At 40.8% G+C, this 23,192-nt stretch overlaps 1 protein-coding gene across 1 annotated transcript in view; it reads left to right on the top strand.

Moving 5' to 3' along the window:
* ZC3H12C (zinc finger CCCH-type containing 12C) overlaps positions 1-23,192 on the top strand; it is a 48,931-nt gene that overhangs the window by 12,197 nt on the left and 13,542 nt on the right. Inside the window, exon 2 of the mRNA XM_076328169.1 lies at positions 12,126-12,892. Within this exon, the coding sequence (XP_076184284.1) occupies positions 12,198-12,892 (695 nt within the window). The 5' untranslated portion in view covers positions 12,126-12,197. The remainder of the gene's footprint in view (positions 1-12,125; positions 12,893-23,192) is intronic.

Genomic DNA, 23,192 nt, shown 5'->3' with positions numbered 1-23,192 from the left:
CCAAGTGGTAGAGGAGCCAACGAGGAGAGGTGCTATGCTGGACCTTGTTCTCACTAGCAAGGAGGGGCTGGTGGGGAATGTGAAGCTCAAGGGCAGCCTGGCCTGCAGCGACCATGAAATGGTGGAGTTCAAGATGCTGAGGGCACCGAGGAGGGCACACAGCAAGCTCACTACCCTGGACTTCAGGAGAGCAGACTTTGGCCTCCTCAGGGATCTGCTTGGTAGAGTGCCATGGGACAAAGCCCTGGAGGGAAGAGGGCCCCAAGAAAGCTGGGTAATATTCAAGGATCACCTCCTTCAAGCTCAGGAGCGATGCATCCCAACAAAGAGGAAGTCAGGAGGCCTGCATGGCTGAACAAGGAGCTCCTGGACAAACTCAAACACAGAAAGGAAGCCTGCAGAGGGTGGAAGCAAGGACAGGTAGCCTGGGAGGAATACAGAGAAATTGTTCAAGCAGCCAGGGATCAGGTTAGGAAAGCTATAGAAAGCTGATAGAATTAAATCTGGCCAGGGACATCAAGGGCAACAAGAAAAGATTCTATAGGTACGTCGGGGATGAAAGGAAGACGAGGGAAAATGTGGGCCTGCTCCGGAACGAAACGGGAGACCTGGTTACCTGGGACACGGAGAAGGCAGAGGTACTCAATTACTTTTTTGCCTCGGTCTTCACCGGCCAGTGCTCGAGCCTCACTGCCCAAGCCGCAGAAGGCAAAGGCGGGGACTGGGAGAATGAAGAGCCGCCCACTGTGGGAGAAGATCAGGTTCGAGACCATCTAAGGCACCTGAAGGTGCACAAGTCCATGGGACCCGATGAGATCCATCTGCGGGTCCTGAAGGAACTGGCAGATGAAGTTGCTAAGCCACTATCCATCATATTTGAGACGTCGTGGCAGTCCGGTGAAGTTCCCACTGCCTGGAAAAGGGGAAACATAACTCCCATTTTTCAAAAGGGAAAAAAGGAAGACCCGGGGAACTACAGGCCAGTCAGTCTCACCTCTGTGCCTGGGAAGATCATGGAACAGATCCTCCTGGAAGCTATGCTAAGGCACATGGAGGACAGGGAGGTGATTCGAGACAGCCAGCATGGCTTCACCAAGGGCAAGTCCTGCCTGACCAACCTAGTGGCCTTCCGTGATGGAGTGACTACATCAGTGGACACGGGAAGGGCTACAGATGTCGTCTATCTGGACGTCTGTAAGGCCTTTGACACGGTCCCCCACAACATCCTTCTCTCTAAACTGGAGAGGTATGGATTTGATGGGTGGACTGTCCGGTGGGTGAGGAATTGGTTAGATGGTCGCATCCAGAGGGTAGTGATCAACAGCTCAATGTCCAGATGGAGATTGGTGACGAGTGGCATCCCGCAGGGGTCCGTATTGGGACCGGTACTGTTTAATATCTTCATCAATGACATAGACAGTGGGATTGAGTGCACCCTCAGTAAGTTTGCAGATGACACCAAGCTGAGTGGTGCAGTCGACACCATGAAGAGAAGGCTTCAGGGAGACCTTATTGCAGCCTATCAGTACTTAAAGGGGGCTTATAAAAAAGATGGTGGCAAACTTTTTAGCAGGGCCTGTTGTGACAGGACAAGGGGGAATGTCTTTAAACTAAAGGGGGGTAGATTTAGACTAGATATAAGGAAGAAATTTTTGACGCTGAGGGTGGTGAAACACTGGCACAGGTTGCCCAGAGAGGCGGTGGATGCCCCATCCCTGGCAACATTCCAGGTCAGGTTGGAGGGGGCTCTGAGCAACCTGATCTAGTTGAAGATGTCCCTGCCCACGGCAGGGGGGTTGGACTAGATGACCTTTAGAGGTCCCTTCCAACCCAAACTATTCTATGATTCTCTGATCCATGCCTACGATGGATATCCGAAGTTACAGTGCTGAGGCACCTACTTTTTCATTATCCTCTTAGGTAAACATAGTGGGTTTTTATTTTGTCACATGATCAAAACTATTCACTTTCAAAATGAAAGTCTTTGCTTTAGAAAACATACCTCATTTCAGGAGCTACTTCTCAGTGTGGTACTGACGGGTGATGCCAGTGGTTTTACTGTTGCAGAATGCTGCTTTATGCTTTCTGCATGGTCGGCTGATATGGCTCAAGCCTGTTGGGCTCCTAATGTAGGCAAACTGTGCAGTTAGGTGCAGCTGCAGATGGGCACCTTGTCATCTCATGACGAACAGCCTTTGTCTACCGACAGACAAGGAAAGACTGGATCTGTTTATACCTGTGGTTAGCAAAAAAGTAATCACTACTTATTATAAAACTTAGGGTTTTCCTCTCCTCTTCAAAACGTATTAGGGGATGTCATAATAAATGTTGCTATGGTTTGCTCAAGTCTTGTATGTAGTCAATACTGATGATCTAACGGGATTATACTAGAAACTGTAGACTAACCTTATTTAAGATGATGGCCTGCTGGAAAATGCATCTCTTTTTTTTTAAATTTTAAGGATAACTACAGACAGCTGAGTCTTCTTTCAAAGAGTGAAAGAACTCTTTGCCGCTTTGTTCTAATGCATTTGAAAGTGCATATTTTTCTACAGAGGAATTACACTGCATTTGAAAATGCAGTTCATCTGTTTGAAATATTTTTTTTTAAAGGCTAGTTATTCTCTAGGCAAGGCATTACTCATCTTTATCATAATATCAGTTGTTTTTCTGAATTCTAGGCACTTCTTACTGGTCATTTAATTCACTCCTCTGTATGGCTATAGAGTGGTGGTGGTTTTTTGTTTGGTTTCATGACTCTGTGTAGATATAGTCTAGAGCACCACTTACTATTCCTCAAAACTAAGTAAACTTCTTTCAAAGTATTCTACTTAAGATAGTTTGCATCTCATAACATACTAACTGGAAAAGAATTTCTGTTGCATTGCCACCTCATGATTTTAAAGATAAGCATCTCCCTTGCAGCTCCCAAGTCCAACAGTAAATGTAGGATATTTTGCAGTGGCACAGCAGTGAGTTTTGTCTGTAGCATAAAACCTTCATTTCTATTTCATACATGCAATGGTATGTGATTGATTTAACTTGTGCAGTGTATTCTTGCAAACGCGTCATTTATTACTGGAGGCTTAGCATAAAGTTCTACAATAAAAGATAATGAAATACTTTAATGGGACAAGTTCTCTTTCTAATCGCTGCAATAATACCACTTGAGTTACAGAATGACCATTTTGTATGCGTGCGTAAAATAATTTCTTTTTAAATAAGGCTTTGTTTTCAATGTGTTTGAAACAACAAGAGTTGGCTGGAACTAGCAGCTTTTTTTTTAGGGTGGGTTTTTTCCCCTTATAGTGGTGCTTTCCTAATATCTTCAGCCTACGCTATCTGAATTTCCCACCTGCTCCAGCTCTCCCTCCTTTGGTCTTTCTGATCTTGCCATGCATGCTTTTCATACCAAACTGGGCAGCGGAGGGGAGAGGGTGCTCTCCTTCCCACCCCTCGCCCAGCTGAGAGGTTCACCCTGGTCCATGTCTCTCTGCAGCATCCCATCACCTTGCCGTGTGCTGTTTGGAAATCTCCTTCCACCATGGAGTCCCTGAGCCCATCACCTCCAGCCAATTCAGGATTTTGTGCTGGCCTGCTGTTTAATCAAGTGTCATTAGGGACCTGACGAGCAGTGTACACAATGTCTGATCTCTAGGAGCCACAAAAATAGGTGTTTATAGCTTACTGATCTTGCAAGACCAGAAATCTGAAGAGCTGTTACATTTGCTGTATTTTGGTGACTGGATTTAACTTACTGACTCTTTGTATTTTAGATATGGTAATAGGAGATTGCTGAACTAGTCAGGTTGTTGGATTTGGAGAGTTTAGCACAAGAAGTAGAACTTGCTTTGTCCATTTGCTGTGATGGTGTTACATAGCCTCTCACAGATGTGATGGGAGAACCACAGTGTCTCTTACTAAGGTTTCTTTGTTGAGCTCATCATTCCCAGAAGGAAGCCTCATGTACTGGTTAAACCTTAATACGAATGCTTTTCTGTCATCAGAAGCATGATTTAACAGGACAATCTGATACCTTGTGAACCTTGAGCAGCCCAGCTTCTTTTAGGGAAGAGCTGAGAAGATGCTTCCAGAACAGGCAGGTGGTTTGAGTAACTAACATTGTGCACAAGGTAGAATTAGAAAATGTCTTCTTAATTCATGCAACTACAGCTTGCTAGAATATTTTCTGTAAATTAAACAATATAACATAAGTCTTCAGATTGTGTCTGTTCTGACTTTGGTCATAGTCAGTGCTGCAGCATGGCATTAGCATGAACATTAATCTGCAACTCAAGTTTAGACCTGGTTCCCTGAAGACATGCACTTGGAATATGGAGAGGGTTTGGGGTTTGGTTTGGTTTTTTTTTTTTGGGGGGGGGGGGCAGGGTATTCTTGTTGTTACTGTAGAAGACATTGAGGGGGCAGGTTGTCACAAGTAAACTTCTTACAACCTTATTCTTAAGGCAGATTTTTAAGCCAGATTATACACTTGACCTAGTTGTGCTTGTAGAGCCCTAAGTACACCAATTCTGTGCTATGGAGTTCTCAATTTGTTACAGATGTACATAAAGGGTATCATACGTGTCCTCAGCAAAACAAGCATTTCTGGTATTGCAAAAGAAGTGCCTGGCTCTAATCAGGGAGATACTCAACTAATGACTAGCCAAGTGATCCTGCTTGCATTTAAGGGCAGTTCTTGGACATAGGTGAACTGGACTGGCTTCCTATTTTGCCTACAGAAGTTTTAATATGCTTAACATTATCCAATACCAGCAACTGAGGTAGTCTAAATACCACAGCAGGGACTGATTAGCTTTTTCAGATCACTGCTTTTATACGCTGTTTGCAAAGAGGCTTAATCCAGTGCTGGAGATCAGGCGTCCCACTGTGCTAGTGGGTAGCTTTCTCTCACTCTTTGTGTTCACAGTGGCAGAAATTAGTGAGGATTCTCCTCCTGCCTCTGACTTAAAAGCTCTGAAATAGTGGTGTTAGTAGTTGTTAGGAGTGTTTAATGGACAGTGCAGAGAAACTACAGTTGGGGTTTCTGCTTTGCAGTTTAATATCTGGGCACATGATAAATGGATCAGTGTAATAGCATAATGGTGTGTGATTTCATTTACTATGTTGAATCGCTTTAATATCCACATAAAGCTTAGGAAATTACTCAAAACAGTTCTAACAAACCTATTCTCATTCTTTTCTTTTAAATCACAGTAGATGTTTCCCAGCAGATCACCTGTCCTCCCAAGCAGAGGACAGCTGCCTCTGTGGTTCTCAGTATTGCTTTTAGTCATGTAATGATGCTGAAGTTCAGTAAATACGCTTTTCTAGTAGTCATTCAGATGAACATTGGCAAACGTAGAATCCCCTCCTTCTCTCTGCTGAGCTATCTTCACTGAAGTTACCAGCAGTGGCAACTTTTTATTTGAAAGTCCACGTTGCTTCACTTTTTTTTATCAAGCATCAAACCTTGCTGCTGTTATATCGCTAAATGTGTGTGTTGCAGGGCTTGGTGGTATTGGAAATGTTGGGCAGTGAGGGGAGGGGAGGTGTGGACTGGAGTTTGTGTTTCCATGTGGCTTGCTTCAATAAAAATAAAAACAACAAAAAGCTGGCTATGGCCTAGCTCCTGACTTTTGTTCAAATATTTCATCATTGCAAAGAGACAGGAAGATCTTGGCATCTAGAACAGATCTGTGAAATAAAAGGAAAAGACGTTCTGTTGCAAACAAATATGAGTGACTCCAGAACAAAAGAGTGGTTCATAGTTCCTTTCTATCGAATGCCCTAATGTTTCAATGCCACTGCTTAAAAATATCCATTATTCCACATATTAATATTACATGGGTTTAGTTTAATCGGTTTCACCTTGCATTGAAATTACCCACAAGTACTTTTGTTAGAGTTGTGTGTAAATTCAAGTTTATTACATTTATTGGCTGATGTACAAAAGTGTCAAGAAATTCAGAAAGCAGTTTCTGAATACATTTCAGTGTTTAGTGTGGGCTCCTTTCATACCTCCTTGCACTTTATACCAATATGATTAATTTTGCTAACAAGAAAAAGGGACTACAATAGCCACTGATAGATTTATTTCTCTTTAATATTTTTCCTTACAAAGAACTTTTTGTTTCCATAACAGAAGGGATTATATTCCTTAAGACTGATGTATTTTAATAGGAACTCACAACTTTTACTACTTAAAAATAATTCCTTTCTTTGTTTCATGAATTAGAAACAATGAGGAGAAGCTGAAGTCTGCCCAAGCCAGGTGTTTCTTGTTGGCAGCCTGCTCCCTAATGACTCTGGCTCTCATACAGCAGCTGCCTGCTAGTCTCTTTTGTATGGCCTATTGTTGCTGCACACCCCTCGTTAATACACATGCTGCCCCGGGCAGACCCTGAGAATGACATCAACTTGCTTATCTTAGAAACCTCCGAACCTGATGCAGGGTGGGGAGGTTGCCTTGCATCTGCCCGGCCAACTAATTGTGAGCTCTGCGGGTCGTGATTGGCTCCGCGTCCGCTCAGTAATAGGTTAAGCAAAGACATCGCGGGTCCATCTGTTCGTCCATTCATTGTTCTGCTTGCTTGCCTGAAGTCTGCAGCTGAAATCGTGTTAAGGAGTTGCTTCTGGAACAGCTACAAGAAACCAATGTCTGTGTGTTTTCCAGCGAACGTAAGTATATGGGCTTCTCTCTGCAGAAATGGGACGTTTCACCTTTCTGGTGTTTCAGCATTTCAGTTTGCATTTGGACAGCGTACCTAGCATGTGTGTCAGCTGAGATCTGCACGCTTTGGGTGTCTCTTGGAAAAAGAGGGAAAGAAAAGCAGTTACGTCTGAAGATTAAGTATATTAAAGACCAATGATCTCACTCGGTGCATTCTATTAAGGAACTTTCAAAAGCATCAGTGATGGTGTATTTCCAAGAATTTGAAAATGGTAGGCAGTAGCCATCAACAGAACAAATTCTCCTCTAGTCCCCGGGGGGAAGGGGAGGTTTCAACTTTAAGTTATAGGTATTTACCCTTTTTTGCAAATAAGCTATTATTTACTTTAATTTGTGACTGGTAGAAAAAGCTTTTAAGAAAGAAAAAAATCAAACTACCTTTTCCATTATACCATGCAACGGGTGAAATTTCCTGTGTTTGTGAAAATAGGAAGAGCTCCATTGTGGGCTATCTGAAGATACTGTAGTGCGAGATAGAGCATTGGGATGCTCTTAGGTGGGAACATGTTCCAGTCAAAGGTTTTGTGCTTTCTAATCTATTCCTAAGTGTGTCAGATCTAGCCTGGCTATTTTTATAAATTTTCTAATCTGTTTTGTTTTTCTGTTTTGAGTTCAGATGTTAGGCTGAAGAACAAACACTGTATACTCCATGAGCCTGTGTTCCAAGGATCCTGTAAAGAAAAAAACAAAAAAAAGACCTTCATATATCAGTTGGGAGGGAAAGAGAGCATATAAAAGGGTTAAAAAGAGGTTTGCATTTCTACCACATGCCCTATTGTGTGAACATATGCATGAGTCTATTGAAAGTTTTCAGAAGATGGGCAGGCCACCAGTTGCTGGTCTCCTGCAGTTCCAGTAGACATCTGTTGCCCCAGAGCATTAACCAATCTGTTCAGTGGGACATCCTTCCTTTGTTGGATAGAATGATGCAGACAACAGCACTCTCTGAAATACAATGGTAATTAAATACATAGAAACTACAGCAGTAGGTATTTATTACATATTCATTATTTTATTTGCATTGTTGCAGTATCTTTATCATTTCGATAACTGATACATTCAGTTTTTTACTTTTCTGATCAGCTCTGCACTTCTGTTTGTGACAAGTAATGACAGTGTTTCAAAAACCTGTGATTTCCATATTTTCCTTTTTATGTTTAGAAGACTTAGAAAAAGTGTGTGTGCAAACATGCTGAACTATTTCACTGCAGAATGTATCTTCAGAAACTTTTGACGGTCCTTTGAGAATGCACAATTTCTGTTATGCTGTGCCACGTGACACTATTTTACTCCTTGTTATTTTCCTCTGTGAACTAAATTTGCATTAAACTACTTTTCTATGTTCAGTTGTAAGTGGAAAATGTTCTGAATACATATTAAAAGATTAGGTGATCTACTTGCCTGCATCTCTCTGAGAAATAGAAATACTTTGTGTGAAGGTGAATTAATGAGCTGGTTATTGTTAATGGTTAGTGGAAAATAGCGGTGACTTTTAAGAAATGGGAAAATAATACAGTGCTACAATGTAGTAGCACAGTGCTCATCCAGAGTATTACATTTATACTTGATAAATGTCTGACTCAGTAATACAGTAGTTTAGGCCTTTAACAGCAAACCTAGTGTGAGATACTGTAGTTTTAAACAGGCTATAGTTTAAAACTTACGTTGTCATAAGTATGTCTGCGTTGAGAGTTACCCGTTTTATTAACTTTTTCATAAACACAAATTCTGTTACTCAGCTGTGGTGAGCATAACCAAAAGTTGAAAACTTGCTTGACAAGAATTTTTTTGCTGATTTTGTTTGTTTGTTTGGCTCTCAGTTGAGTCAGAATTCATAGCAGATATTTTTCTTAGCTGTATTGCATTGTATCAGTAAGCATACTTTAAAACAATATGTGCGTAATGAGAGTTCCTTGTAAATAAAGAGTGCAAGGAATTCTTCTTATCTGATATTATTCCTTGGATAAACGTGACCTTTTCTGGTTTTCATGAGCTTCGTTGTCCTATATATAGTGTACACTAGTGTTTATTTGGAATACAAATTCATTCAAATAGACTGGCTAGCATATTGCTCTTCACTAACCAAATCAAGGTAAAATAATCAATTCCAACAGTGTTCAACAGTGACATCTGATTTTCATGGTTCTAATGAATGAATCTCATAAGGACATCATGTTGGGAGCTCCAAAGTCTAGCATTTCTAAGAGATGCTGCTGACCACAAATACGGTTTACAAAGTTCACAGACATCGTAAAAAATTGAAAATTAAATTCAGTTTGCATGTAGGGTTTAGGCCAAATGCCAGGAATAGGGTACTGCTTATGCAAAACTATTTCAGAAATCTTTAGCTTTGGATCTACAGTGTAAACATCATTTTAACTACCCTTTTAAAGCAATAGTATGGTGACTATATACTATCTGTGGCAGATTTTAAAGTTGCTGCTCTTATTACTCTCTTATTCTTTAAATAGTTTCTGAAAAACAGTAGAGTTCTGTGCAAAAGAAGCAATTATATATTGGAGTAAGATGGAGATTGACAGGAGACTTAAAGCAGATAGATGCAAGGCTGATTATGTATACGCTCCCAACAATGGACAAAGCTCAGTTTATGGTCATTTTTCATATGCAGTTGATGTGCAAGTCATCTAAAGTATGTTTCATATAATGCCTGATTTTCAGACACATTTGTATGCTAGTGACTTCTTTGAATCCCACTGGAGGGTGTTATGATTGCAGTTGCTGTAAAGCACTTAAACTTCAAGGAAGAAGCGATTGGAGAATGACTTAAGTATTATTTTAACTAATACTAAAAAAAAAAAAATCCTCTTTCTGATCTGTGCACTTCAAGCTTTGTTTATTCAATGCTGTTAATATGCAACCTCCTCCTCCCCCCTTCCAAAAAAACCCCTCCCTCTACTTTTAGTTCAATACTAAAATGACATTTCACAGTACACGGATTTAGGCAGTGACCTATTATCTCCCCGTATTCTGCGGTGGCAGTACATGAGCCAGCTCAACTTTTCAGTCCAGCTTAAAAGTGTTGCCCATTAACTAGACTTCCTCGAGTCAGAGCAGATTGTGGGGTTGGTGGAACAATGATGTCGGGGCTTCCAGATCGGTTTGGCAGCTGCATTGTTCTCCGAGGGGAAACCAGACGCACTTAAGTCCCGCTCTCTTTCATGGGCTTTTGTTCATACCAAATTATTCTTTCGCTGTGCTAGTATTCATGATGGTATGTTAAAGGAGTGCATCCTAGCAACTAAAGGCTGGTTGCTAAGCAGCCTCGCTTCCAATAGGGGTTTCTTGTTTGGGATTTTTTTTAATTTTTTTTTTTTTGAGTGTCAGTTCTGTGAAGGCCACAGTGTTGGGTTTTTTAACTGTATCCTTTTATTGGGATGTTGTTGTGATTTGTTACTAGCACTGTGCCATCAAGTGCATTACGTTAGTTAATAAATCACTGTGTGAAAAGGTTCATTTCCTAAATTCTCATTGTGTTTAATCTGTGGTGTTGCTTGAAATCCTAAAGCTTCGAGTGAAGAGAAATATTCCTTGGTACGCTGTTTGAGAGTATTACAGCCCTACTGCCTTCTAACAAGATCAGATCTAAATAGAACTTTAGAGTATTTTCTTTCCTATCAGTCTTTCCTGGATGAAGGTGTTGGAGGTGAAAACACTGATGATAGATTTATTTATTTATTTTAACTAGAAATGCTTAGGTAAAGTAAGTTTTTGTGCCCCATAACCAAAAAGCTCCACCACAGTAGAGTGCCAAGATGTCTTGGCACTCAGTGCCTGTAGAGACTGCTTTTACTGAACCATGGATTGGATTTTTTGCTTGATTCTCTCTAGTCTAAAGCCTGGATGAATTTCTCTTGTGTGCAGTCTCAGATCTTTATCCCAAGAAGAGGAAAGTACACCATATTTTAAAAATACTGGGTCATTCTTAAATGCTAACCTGTAAGGGGATGGGAGAGTTAATGTATTTGCTGACAGAGATTTTGGCTGTTCATGAGACACACCTGTAATTTGTATTAGTATAGATCAAGAGATTCTGTTTGACGTAATGTTTTTTCTCAGTATATCCTCCTTGGTGAAATTTGTGTCTCTAATGTATCTGTCAAGTTCAAGCGAAGTCCTTTGCCTCTATATCTTGCTTTTATATTCTGCCTTGCAAGATGAAAGTGTGAAAGAACTCTTTGTTTCATAGTCTTCCCTTAATGTAAGTTCTTCTTTTTCATTGTAACCTTGCAGTACAATTGGTCCATATGGTCCATTTTTCTCTATGAAAAATAATTTATCTTTTAATTTCTTTATTGAAGCAGTTAGCAAAGATTCCTGTTTAAAAGAACAAAATAAGGGAAAGAGGCAGCAATCTGCCTTTAAATGTAGATTGTGGAAGTAATCCTTAGGATGAAATGGGTAGCTAACTTCTGTATAACTACCGTTATGCAAAATTCCTCCAGAAAAATTGATGTGATAAGTGTATGAAGTCCAGAAAACTGCCACTTGTCGTCTTCCGTTCTTCCTACGTGACTTCTATCTTTATATTTAGTTTTGATTCAGCAAAAGGCTTGCACAAGTCTAGTCTGAGAGTTGAAATCAACTTTTAATTTTGTTGCCTTGTTGGCTTGATGAATAGTCTGTTGCAATCAGTGTAAAGACTTCCATTGGCTTTATTGGCCATTAGATCAATCCATGTCTCTAAATGCTGTATGTGTTAGTAATGCAGCACTCTGTTGAGAGCAATTAGTCTTTCTTGACTTAATTATCACTTTATAGGGGAATTCAGAAATAGTTTGAGTGTAATCAGTTGAACTGATAGTGTCTTTTAGGTCCAATAAGTTTTTATTTAATCATGTTTTCTGTTACTAACTCATTTTATGTGTTATGATGTCTTATATTTGCCTAATAAGCCAGATAATCTAGTGCTATGCTAATTTCTTTCTATTCAACAGAGAGTTTAAGGTATTTAGTTTAAAAAGCTTTTCTAGTACTTGTATTTTATAGCTGCATTTTTTTTTCATTGTTACAATACTGTCTTAAGCTAGAAGAAATATCTCAGTTGCTTTAAAATGTGACAAGACTTACGTCTCTGCATTACAGTGGGTAAACTTGCAGTGTTTGGTTTCCTATTCTTTCATAAACCCATTTCTAGAAGTGTTTCAGTAAAAGCATTTGATACACTCAGAAAACAGATGATCAGTTGTTTATCCACTTAGCTATGGATGTTCCTTAGGAAAAGTTTTTCCCAAAAAAAAGTTTTCCATGTTTAAAAAAAAAAAAGTTGTATTTCTCTGCTGGGAGAGAATAAATGCAGTTCTGAGGAAGCAGCAAGAAAATACAAAACAAGTAATATGTGTAACCAGTTGCAACGTTTTTGTTCTCTCTTTAGGAATACGGAACACTTTATATTCAGGAATACAGGAAAAACAGCAAAGTGGAGTCAAGTACATGCAGCAGCTTCATGGGCTTGAAGGATCATCTGGGGCATGACTTAGGCCACCTTTATGTGGGGAGCACTGGCACACAAATAAATGCAATTGTACCTTGGTCAATGGCGGAGAAGCCAACGATGGATAAGGTTAATTCTAGGAAAGAAGATGTAGACAAAGAGGCATCTGAAGAGACTTTTGGAAGCTCCAGCTGTGACTCTGAAGAAAGCACAAATTCCGATAATGATTCAGAGAGACTGAATAATTCTGCATCAGAATCACATTTATTGCCTAAGACTCACCGACAGCTGTGCCGATCTCCTTGCTTAGAGCCTCATATACTAAAGAGAAATGAAATCTTGCAAGACTTCAGGATAGAAGAGGCTCAGATAGTACCTAAAGAAGTCAAAAAGCCCCCTGATGTGGTGAAAGAATATCAAACCAAACTGGAGTTTGCACTTAAGTTGGGTTACTCTGAAGAGCAGGTTCAACTTGTACTAAATAAACTTGGTACTGATGCTTTAATAAATGATATTTTGGGAGAACTTGTCAAACTTGGGAATAAAACTGAGACTGATCAGACTGTAACTAATGCTAACACTAGTGTAATGCGTGAAGCGTCTTCCATAGAGTCTCAGAGGTCAGAGTCTCCACTGCAGGAGGATGTGACAGAGCACGGAGACAACCTGAGGCCAATAGTTATTGATGGCAGCAATGTTGCAATGAGGTATGTGACCATGAAGCTTTTGCTTTTATATTTAAATGGAAACAGAATGACCTTGTCCCATTCAAGCACTGATGTTCGTATAATTGCCTAAAACTGTATGCAGGTTCTCTCGCAAGCATCTTTGTCGACCACACAGTATGCCAATCCTGTAATCAGGCTATAGGTCTGTAAGAGTTCAGTGGTTTGTACTCACTGTTAGAGCAACCATAGGTTAATGCCAGTCTCCCTTTGTAGGCAGCTATCAAATCTCTCATTCCCACTGCCAGTCTAATACTTAATTAATTTTTTGTAGGCACCATTGCTGTGGGCAATTGCTGTATCCGGTTACATACAGGAGGTTAAAGCAAATGTTAGATTCCTTAAGATTATAAAATAGTGATTTAGAATTAAGTGGCTTAAGGGATACTTCTCCTTGGTAGGCTATTCTATGATAACTGACCTGTCTGTAAAATTGGTCTTGGTTATCAGATTTGGAGTTAGGTTTTATTGCCATTTATTCCTGAGATTGCTATGCTTTAGACTTTCACTTACATGCCCACAGGTAACACATTTACCTACAGCATTCACCCATCCTGACCCGTCATCTAGGTGCACAGCAAGAAACTTGTCTGTGGGGAGGCAGAGGTTCATGCTTCATTGGTGATTAGAGAGAGAATGAAATGGCAGAGAGAGACATGCTGAGAAATGGGGTTTTATGGCTATATAAATGATTAAATGACAAACTGATTATTAATTAATTGTGTAACTCATAAGGATTATCTGATTACTAGCACCATGGTTTCGAAGGTCAGTTTTAGTCTTCTGATGACTTGATGTGGTTTTCATTAGCTTAGTAATAAAAGTTCGTGCAAGACATTTCTGGGCTAAAGGCCCAGGTTTTTTAGCTCCTAATCAAGTCAATTACCTTTAAATGAGGCTTTTTAAAGTGAAATTTAAATACAGCTCTTATTTATGCCAATATGATAGTTTTTGTTTATTTAAGTAGATATGTTAGCCCATAAAGCAAGGATATTACTTATTTGTAAATGGGGTATTCCTGTGAGTTCTTTCTACCTTGTGTCATTCCTAATCTTTTTGTTCAACTTGAGCTGTAAAGGAAGTATGTCCAGTTGAACAAACACTATTCTGGTACTCAACCAAGAAGTTATCCAGAGACTTCTAAAATGGGTTTGGATTGTATTTCACTTAAATCCAAAACAGTTGTGTAAGCATTAGCTAGTTAGCATAGCTCAGACTTGGTGGGTGGACTTAGGTTCAACTTCTCCCACAAACTGCACTGAACGCATTCCAGAAGTAGCTCCAGATCAGTCACTTTTCCTTAATGTTTATTCAGCTATTAGCATAAATATTTAAGACCTGCCTTCCTATGCTCAATTTACTTTCTTGACCACCTACACAAAATGAGCCAAATACGAATGCATGTTGTGCATGCTACAGGGCCTTAAAACAGCTTAAATCTATTAATATAACAGTCTTTCTGTATCCAATAATCGAATTAACAGGTCTTTACTTGTTTTCTACCAAATTTAATCACAGAATCATTCAGTTTGGAAGGGACCTCTGGAGATCTTCTAGTCCAGTCCCATGCACAGAGCAGTGTCAATTCAAAGCCATGTCAAGTTTGGTTTCGAATGTCTCCAAGGGTGGAGACTTGACATATTTTCTGGGCCAGTGTTTGAATGCCCCCACTGTAAGAAAGTTTTCTTTTTGATGTTTAAACAACTTTTATTGTATTCCAGTTTGTGCCCATTGCCTCTTGTCCTGGACACCAGTGAGAAGGTAGTTTCTGTCCTCTTTATTCCCTCCCATCAGGTATTTATACATATGGGTAGGATCCCCCTGAGCCCTCTCTTGTCCAGTCCCAGCTCTCTCGGCCTCTCCTCGTATGACAGATGCTCCAGTCCCTTGATTAACTTTGTTGTCCTTCACTGGACTCTCTCCAGTATTGTCCATGTCTGTTTTATACTGAAGAGCCCAGAACTGAACCCAGCACTCCAGATGTGTCTCACCAAGGCTGACCAGAGGGGAAGGGTCACCTCACTTGACCTGCTGGCAACACTTTTCCTAATGCAGCCCAGGAGGCTGTTGGCCTTCTGTACTGCAAATGCACATTGCTGGCTTATGGTCGGCTTGGTGTTCACCAGAACCCCAAGGTGGTCCTCTTCAGAGTTGCTTTCCAGTTGGTTGGCCCCCAGCCTGTAGTGATGCCTGGTGTTAGTCCTCCCTAGGTGCAGGATTGGCATTTCCCTCTGTTGAACTTGCTGAGGTACCTGTTGGCCCATTTCTCTACCCTGCCAGGGTCCCTCTGAATGGCAGTACACCCATCTAGTGTACTCCTCCCAGTTATGCATCCTCTGCAAACTTGCTAAGGGTGCACTCTGTCCCATTATCTAGGTCATTAATGAAGATGTTAAGCAATGCTTGCCCCAGTATCAATCCCTGGGGTACACCAGTTGGCCTCCAGCTGGACTTCATGCCACTAATCATAACCCTTTGAGTGCAGCAGTTCACTCAGATTTCAGTCCACCTCTCTGACCCTTTATTTTGTCCATACTTCATTAGTTTGTCAGTGAGGATGTTATAAGAGACAGTGTCAAAAGCTTTGTTAAAGCCACAATAAACAGCATCCACTGCTTTTCTAATCCACTGAGCCAGTCATCTCACCATAGAAGGCTGTGAGGTTGGTCAAGCGTATTTCCCCTTCATAAATCCACGCTGACTGTTCCCAATCATCTTCACCCAATCTACGTAATTTTTTAGGAAAGGGCTTCCAGGAAGATTTGCTCCATCACCTTTGCAGGGATCAGGGTGAGGCTGACCAGCCTGTGGTTCCCTGAATTATCCTTCTTGCCTTCCTTGAAGATAGAAGGGGTATATTTGCTCTCTTCTAGTCCTTAGGAACATCCCCAGTCACCACAACCTTTCAAAGATTACCAAGAGTGGCCTCACAATGTCATCAGCCAGCTCCCTCAACACCCTTGAGTGCATCCCATCAGGGCCCAGCAGCTTGGGAATGTCCCATTTCAGTGTTCCCTAACCTCTGCTGAGGGAAAGTCTTGTCCTGTCACCTGTGCCCAACTTCCTGCACATCAGAGTGGACCAATCCCGAGCTTGGCGGAGGTGATCCTTGAAAATCAACTGGCTCTCCTGTGCCCCTCTTCTCTCCAGGGTCATATCGCATGGGATTCTCCTGAACAGGCCAAAGTCTGCTCACCTGAAGTCTGGGGTTGTGATCCTGCTTTTTGCCTTGCTCTTTCTTCACAGGATCCTGAATTCCACTCATGGTCACTGCAGCCAAGGCTGCCCCTGCCCTTCACATCTCTGACCGGTTCTTCCTTGTTTGTAAGTATGAGGTCCAGCAGGTTCCCTCATTGGGTCCTCAGTCACCCATGTTAAGAAGTTATCATCAATGCACTCCAGAAACTTCCTGGATTGCTCATGCCTTGCTGTGTTGGCCAGCTTATTGGCAAAGACACTTTTGTTCTGCTTTTGGTCAGCCAGTTGGCGAAGATGCTTTTGTTCTGCTTGGTCAAGTGGATCCCACCTTTTCCTAGAAATCAGTCCTTGATTATGAAAGCCAGTCCCGTGTTTGTAAAAGATGAGTCCCTGTTGCTGACACCAGCTGTGCAACCAGCTGTGCAAAAGAATCTGTCCTTTCCCCTTCAAGAAAATAGGTAATAGTAAATAAGCACTTTAAATACTTAAAAGAAAAGATTTCAGCTTCTGTAAAAGAACAGTGTTCAAAGCAGCGGGGGAGATACAGGAATTCACCTGCAGTTCAGACAATCTTGTTCAAATTTCTGTATGTAAATGTCCAGGGTCCTGTTACGAGTAACTAACCTATAAATTGGCACAGTCCGTTCTTTTCTTTCCTCTTTGCTTTTCCAAGCTGTGGCCAATGAGTTCACTTTGGAGTTGCTGAAGGGAAATGGGCCTGTGCCCTAAGCAAGACTGTAGATAGTCTTTCGAGAGATATTCTTGGGAGCTCTCTCATACATTCTCACACAAATGGGTAGACTGTGATCTATATTCTTACTCCCATGTTGTTGTAATACACATATTTGATGATACCGTTTACTATTAGAATTATTCTAGATAAGAACTGCTAATTTTCCTTTAAAGGATGTATTTGATGGCGGGGAGGGAAGTTTTATGGAGAAGGTTTGAGGTGAGTGATGCCCAGTAATACAAGTAGGATGAGACAGCTCTCCTCTTCTGCAAGGATCAAATGCTGTATGCAGCCCTGTCTCTCCATTGCATAACTAATTAAGGATGCGGTTTCACAAAACATCTAATGAGTGATGCACAGTGACTTACTTTCAGCCTCACCTCTATCTTACTGCCAGCGATGCTTTCCTACCTGCATCTCATCTAGTGACTGCGCAGCTGCAAAATGAGTTGATTCAGCTTCCTAATTCAGAGGAAAAAAAAATCAGAAAATACTATTTTTCCATTAGACCTGTAAATGAAACCCGATGTTTTTGCGGTTGGGAGAACAGCTAAGTCTGACACAAAGGAGGAAGGATGTGTCTGATTATGTGACTGGATGTTCATATTTGTGTAACTGGTTGCATGGGTTCAACTGATGATGGGTGGATTTGAGAGTTCCTCGAGGGCAGCACAGAACAAGGCTTGGGCCAGAGTAACTTATTCTGGCCAGCCAGAGCCAGCATGTATGCTGGTCTAGTCTGGTGACTACTCCTGTTCCAGACAAGCTGCTTTAGCAAACTGTAGTTAAAAAAAAAAATAACCCTCTCAATTTTTCTGCCTTTTGGTAATGCTTGGAAGGCTTTTCTTATACTTTGAGATGGCATTGCTTGTCGTTTGTGCCTTAAACTGAAAACAGTTATCAGATGCATCTTGTGTATTTCAAGTTTAAAGCTCCAATATTGGCTAAAGAATATGAATTGGTTCAAGTTTTAAAAACCAAGCAAACCCCGTCTTTCAACTGAAGAGCAGAAAGGTGGCTTTTGCAGGCTATGGCTTGAAGAATTGCCATTTAGTTTCTATGGGATGCTTCAAATCTGGTCTTGTTCTTTCATTATTCTAGCTTTCATGGTGTTGACTTAATCCTTTTCCAGAAGAGGAAAGATGACTACGCGTTTAAGCCTAACATACACAAAGTCTTTTGTTAGAATGCTCTTACAGATGAGACTGATTTTTCTGTGCGTGTGTGTGTGTAAACTTAAAATCAGAACCGAATAGCAAATTAGGCAATCCCTTAGCGCAGCTGTGGGGCTCTTGATAGACTCTTCCCACAGATGAGAGTGAGGCTGGACTAAGGGATAGGACCTGGGATTCAGTCGTGCCATACCTGAGCAGTGACGTATGTTGGCTTTCCAGAGAACTGTGTAGCTCTAACCCTGCTTCATAAGGTGGGGGTTTTTTTTGCATGTAGATGATGATGTTGTAATGCAAAATCTTAATTTAGAATCTTAGTCCATATGAGTAAGAAAGGCATTTGTCCGTTGACATAACAATACACTCAGGACCTTATTTAGTGTAAACTGCACAGCATAGATACTAGACAGATAACACATTTCAGAGTCAATTGTAGTTCTGTATCCCTGTGTGATAAGATTTAAGCTACCCTAAATTTTTCCTTTACATAACTGAAGTAGGTGAAAGAAGGTGATCTGTGCTCATCTAGCAACAGCAGATCATCAGCTCTTCACCCCTACATCTGTCTGTTCTCCACCGTGTTCTTGGACCTGCTTTTCATGCATCCCCAGCTTCCTCATCTGAGCCTCCACAGTCTGGAATGAAGGGGAGAAGGTCCTGTTTCTCCATGAGGCAGCAGAGGCAAGGTTTTGACGTTCTCTTTTGCCCCTTCATTTTAAGACTTCCCTTTACTGCTGAGGTTGAGAGGGAGTTTCTTCTGAAGAGAGAAATATACTGCAGCATATTTGCACAGTCCTTTTCCTTTGCTTGTCCTTTTCAAGGATAAGGTTGGGATGCTGAAAATTGCCTAAAATTAGTTATTGCTGTGATTCTTCTCTTTGCTGGAATCAAAGTCAGGCTTTTGGCACCAAGAAATAAAGAATAAGGAACAGAGTTGTTAGTTACAAAGGCAATGGGAAAAATTTAACTATTTTATTCATTTGCTTCTGTTGCATATTTGTTAGTTTTCCCTGGCTACCCTGGGTGCCTTCAGACTTTCTTTGCTAACAGCGAAAAGAATGAGTTTCAAATTTTACGTAAATGTACATAAAACTGTGTTGAAAACATATAGGCAAAAAAGAAGTCTGCTGTGCTTACAGAGAGAGCAACATGAAGACAACACTGATAAGCAAATAATTGGATATTTTATTTGTTGTATTATAATTTTTAGACAACCACTTTCAGATGATACAGGCAAAAGAACTGAAGTATTTTGATCACGTGCCATCTGAGTTTGCAGGTTGAAATCAATTAATCTTGTGTTGAGCAATTAGATTCTTCTGAAAACTTTACCCATAGGATTTCCAGTCCATGGAGGTGATGCACTTCAGTTTCCCCTTTGGAAAACCTTGGCCTGTATATTTAAATGGTGCTTGATGGTACTTCAATGCACAAGGGAAAACGCAATGTGAGATAACCATTGCATACTTAATTTTTATTTGTGAGAGAAAGATGCTGATTTGGGGGGATTGCTTTTTAGTTAAATGCACTCTCACTTAAGACAGGTAGTTTACAGTTTTCTTACAGCTTTCATGCCCAGCCATCCCGCCCGCTGTGAGTGCTCTAGGTGCTTGGTGGCATCAGAAACATATACCCAGGCCTGACAGACGCAACAGAGATCCGAGTGCCGTTCAGGAGTGGCGTTCAGCTGGAGGAAGTGTGCGATACCCAAAGGTGCCTAAACCAGCATTAGCATCTCTGTTTAGGCAACTGAGTCTTGTCCCGCTGTGTTAACCACGAGGCAGGTCATTTGGCCGTAGTGAAAGGTTTGCTAATACCCTGTCTACACAGAAGGGTAAACTGCAAATTAAACTGCAAAAAACCACAACTGCAAATTACTCCCTGCAGTGTCAGCCAAAGGATGGTTTGATTTGTCTCATCTATGCCAGATGTAGTTTTCATCTGGCAATTTAATTGCATATGTATTATAACAATCTAACTAACAATTTAGCTGCCTTAGCCTCTTCTCAGAGTGTGTGTTGCTGAGCTTGGTAGATGTGATGGTACCTTGGTACCTTGATTCAGACATTCGTCTTTGAGTGGCACTGGCTGTCTAATGCAGCATTTTGCTTGTAGCCTGACTTGTTTCTTAGGTTATTTTGAGAAGTCACTTTAAGGAATAGATAAAAATATTTTTCCAACAAGTAACTATCATGTGGATAGGAGCTTGTCACTGGCAGCTTTGAGTATAACTTCTCTCTGCCTGTTTTGACCTCTGACTGCTGAGTGTGTGACTCTCGCTCGGTCAGACACCCACGTGCGTGTCTGGCTGGTGACCATGCTTGCCATACTCCGTAGAGCGCCCCGGTGTTGGAAGCCCTACAGACAAAAGATGTTTTGAAAGATGTTACAGCTTCCAAGGCTTTTTTACCTTCAAAGACCTCAAAGCATTGGTGTAATTTGTTCTGGGCTAATGGAAAAAAACATTTGGGAACTCTTTCATCCATTTTGTGTCGGCACCAAAATGTATATATAAGGAAATAATGTAGGACTGATAGAAGGCCCAGGTTACTGAGAAATGCTTTGGGACAAATCATTACTGTGATTAGGAAATCAGTGGAGCTTTTTTTTTTTTAAAAAAAAAAAAAGAGAAAGGATGAGGCTAGTGACAAAACCAGGCTGCCAGGCTAATGAGTCACTAATCTGACACAGGGTGGAAATTCTTATCTCTCTATGCTATGGACTGAACGCTGTTTTCCTCCTACAACATGATGGAAGAAAATAGTTTGGTAACTCTCTAAATTTACTAGGCTGATCTCTGTTCTAGTTTTGTTGTTCCTGCTTTTAATCAATATGCTTTTACATGGGAAGTATCTTGATGTGTCCAGATTTCAGTTGTATAAAAACCTGTATATATATTACAACAGACGTTACTGTAGACCTCAGCTGTAATGTCTCTTGTCATCAGTGTGTATGTTTTTTGTAGCTTTCAAAACCTGAGAGCTCTGTGTTGGTTTGAATATTGGGTTAGAGCATGCCAGAAATCTTGCAACTATTGTAAGTAGTCAGTGTTTTAGGAGTATACCACAACTCTTTCCAAGGCTTAGTCACTTGAAAACCTCGTCTGGGGGCTAGGAAGGTAACGGAGAAAATGAAAATGTTCTCATCATATTTTACCACTTTCTACTAACTCTGCTAGCCTAGAAAATGCTTGATTGATTTTTGCTCAGGAAGTGTTATATTGCCTTTTTTTTTCTTTTAAAAATAAAACCACAGCTGTCAACAGGCCAAATATAAAAGTGGTGATAAAAAGAATTGTTCGTGCATGGTATGAAAGAGAAATAGATAACATCATAAGGAATATACTTTATCTTCCTTCAACTCAGAGTGGTAGATTAAGTATAGTCAGCAAGCAGAACCAAAGCAGAATACACCAATGTCTCGCCCAGGGCTAAAGCTGTCATCCTGACTGCTCTGAGCTTTCACATACTTATAGTAGTTGGGAAGAGATTTTTAAAAGAAAGTTTCTTGACAAAGAAGTACAAACATTTCTCCTCTTCTTTGCAACTAATCAGAAGGAAGAAAGTCAGAGGAAGAAGCGTGATTTCAGTCTTTTCACCATATGATGTATCATAAAGCTGATGAAGCGCAAAGATCACAAAAAGGAGGGCATCAAATCTGCATGACAACAAAACAGAAGAAAAGAACAAATTTTAATTGCACATCTTTTTCACAGACTTTCTCACTAATCATTTAAATTTCTTGGAATTTGTATCCACTTAGCTACCAGCTTAGACACATGCCTGAAAAGGAGCAGAAAAAAATGTGAAGATTTGTACGAGCTATAAATCCACTTGCTCAGCAACGCAGAAAAGCTAGTATGCATTGTAATGCATTTCCCATTTCTGTTTCTTAGAGTTTAAGTATATTTAAAATTTATGTTATGGATGAAAGAATTTTAATGGTCTGTATTAGGCAAGAGAAAACTAAGGAGCTGAACTGCCTGGTCCTCCCTCTGCCTTTAAAAGTGTGGCTTGAATTCCAACCCGATGGGAAGCAATAGGCGAGAACATCCATTTCTTTCAGAGAGGCCAGGATTTCATTCCAGAAATGATTTCTCAGACTTACGGGAAGAAACATACTGTAACTAAAACGCAATCTAACAAAACGCTTGCTCGCTGTCAGGGGTGAAAAGTGGTTTTATCCATTTGAAACCATGGAGATTGTTTAGAGTAATAACACTACAGTGATTTCACTGGAATTTAGTAGCTGGAACAAGCCCTTTCTGACTGTTTTAAAATGGATTGCAATACGTTTATGGTTGCACATGACCTGCTGATAGCATGAACAGTAACTTCTTGTATCTCAGTCTTTGCAAAGGAGGCTTTATGGCTGCCCACTGGGTACTGCATCCACCCAAGTGTCCTGATTTTGTCTTGTCACGGGGAGATGTAATTAGTCTTGCCATGGCTGGAAATACATGGCTGGAAATACTGTTGGCCATTTTTTCTATGCATGAGTGCATGTGCATTTTAAATGTGACATATCTGTGTGTGGTTTGGTTTCCCGTTCCTGGGAAGTTATGAAATACACAAAGATACTACTCTTTCAGCCAAACAAGCGCACAAATAATTGTATAGTATAAAACAATGCCTAGAAAAAATATTGCTGTGTGTTTTGTTATTACAATGTAATAGTGTATTACATGATAGTACCATACAAAACGGAATGTATTATTGCAGAGGGCTATACCCATAGCTAAAACAGGATATTAAGATACATAGATGTCTTGCTCCTGCCAGTGTTCCTAATATAGCCCCATAGGCACAGAAGATGACTTAAACTATCCTTGGGCTACCCTGTGCCAGCTGAAATCTACGAACTCTGATTATTATAGCTGGCAACAGTTGCAATATCTTGGCTCTCCATCATTTATCAGCAGTCCTGGTTAATGGGGGAGGTCCCGGACGACTGGAGGCTTGCCAATGTGACGCCCATCTACAAGAAGGGCCGGAAGGAGGATCCGGGGAACTACAGGCCTGTCAGCCTGACCTCGGTGCCGGGGAAGATTATGGAGCGGTTCATCTTGAGGGCACTCACAAGGCATGTGCGGGACAACCAGGGGATCCGGCCTAGCCAGCACGGATTCATGAAAGGCAGGTCCTGCTTGACCAATCTGATCTCCTTCTATGACCAGGTG

Source organism: Aptenodytes patagonicus, chromosome 1, assembly GCF_965638725.1.
Source record: "Aptenodytes patagonicus chromosome 1, bAptPat1.pri.cur, whole genome shotgun sequence".
Taxonomy (NCBI): domain Eukaryota; kingdom Metazoa; phylum Chordata; class Aves; order Sphenisciformes; family Spheniscidae; genus Aptenodytes; species Aptenodytes patagonicus.
This window is presented reverse-complemented; position numbering and strand designations above follow the sequence as displayed.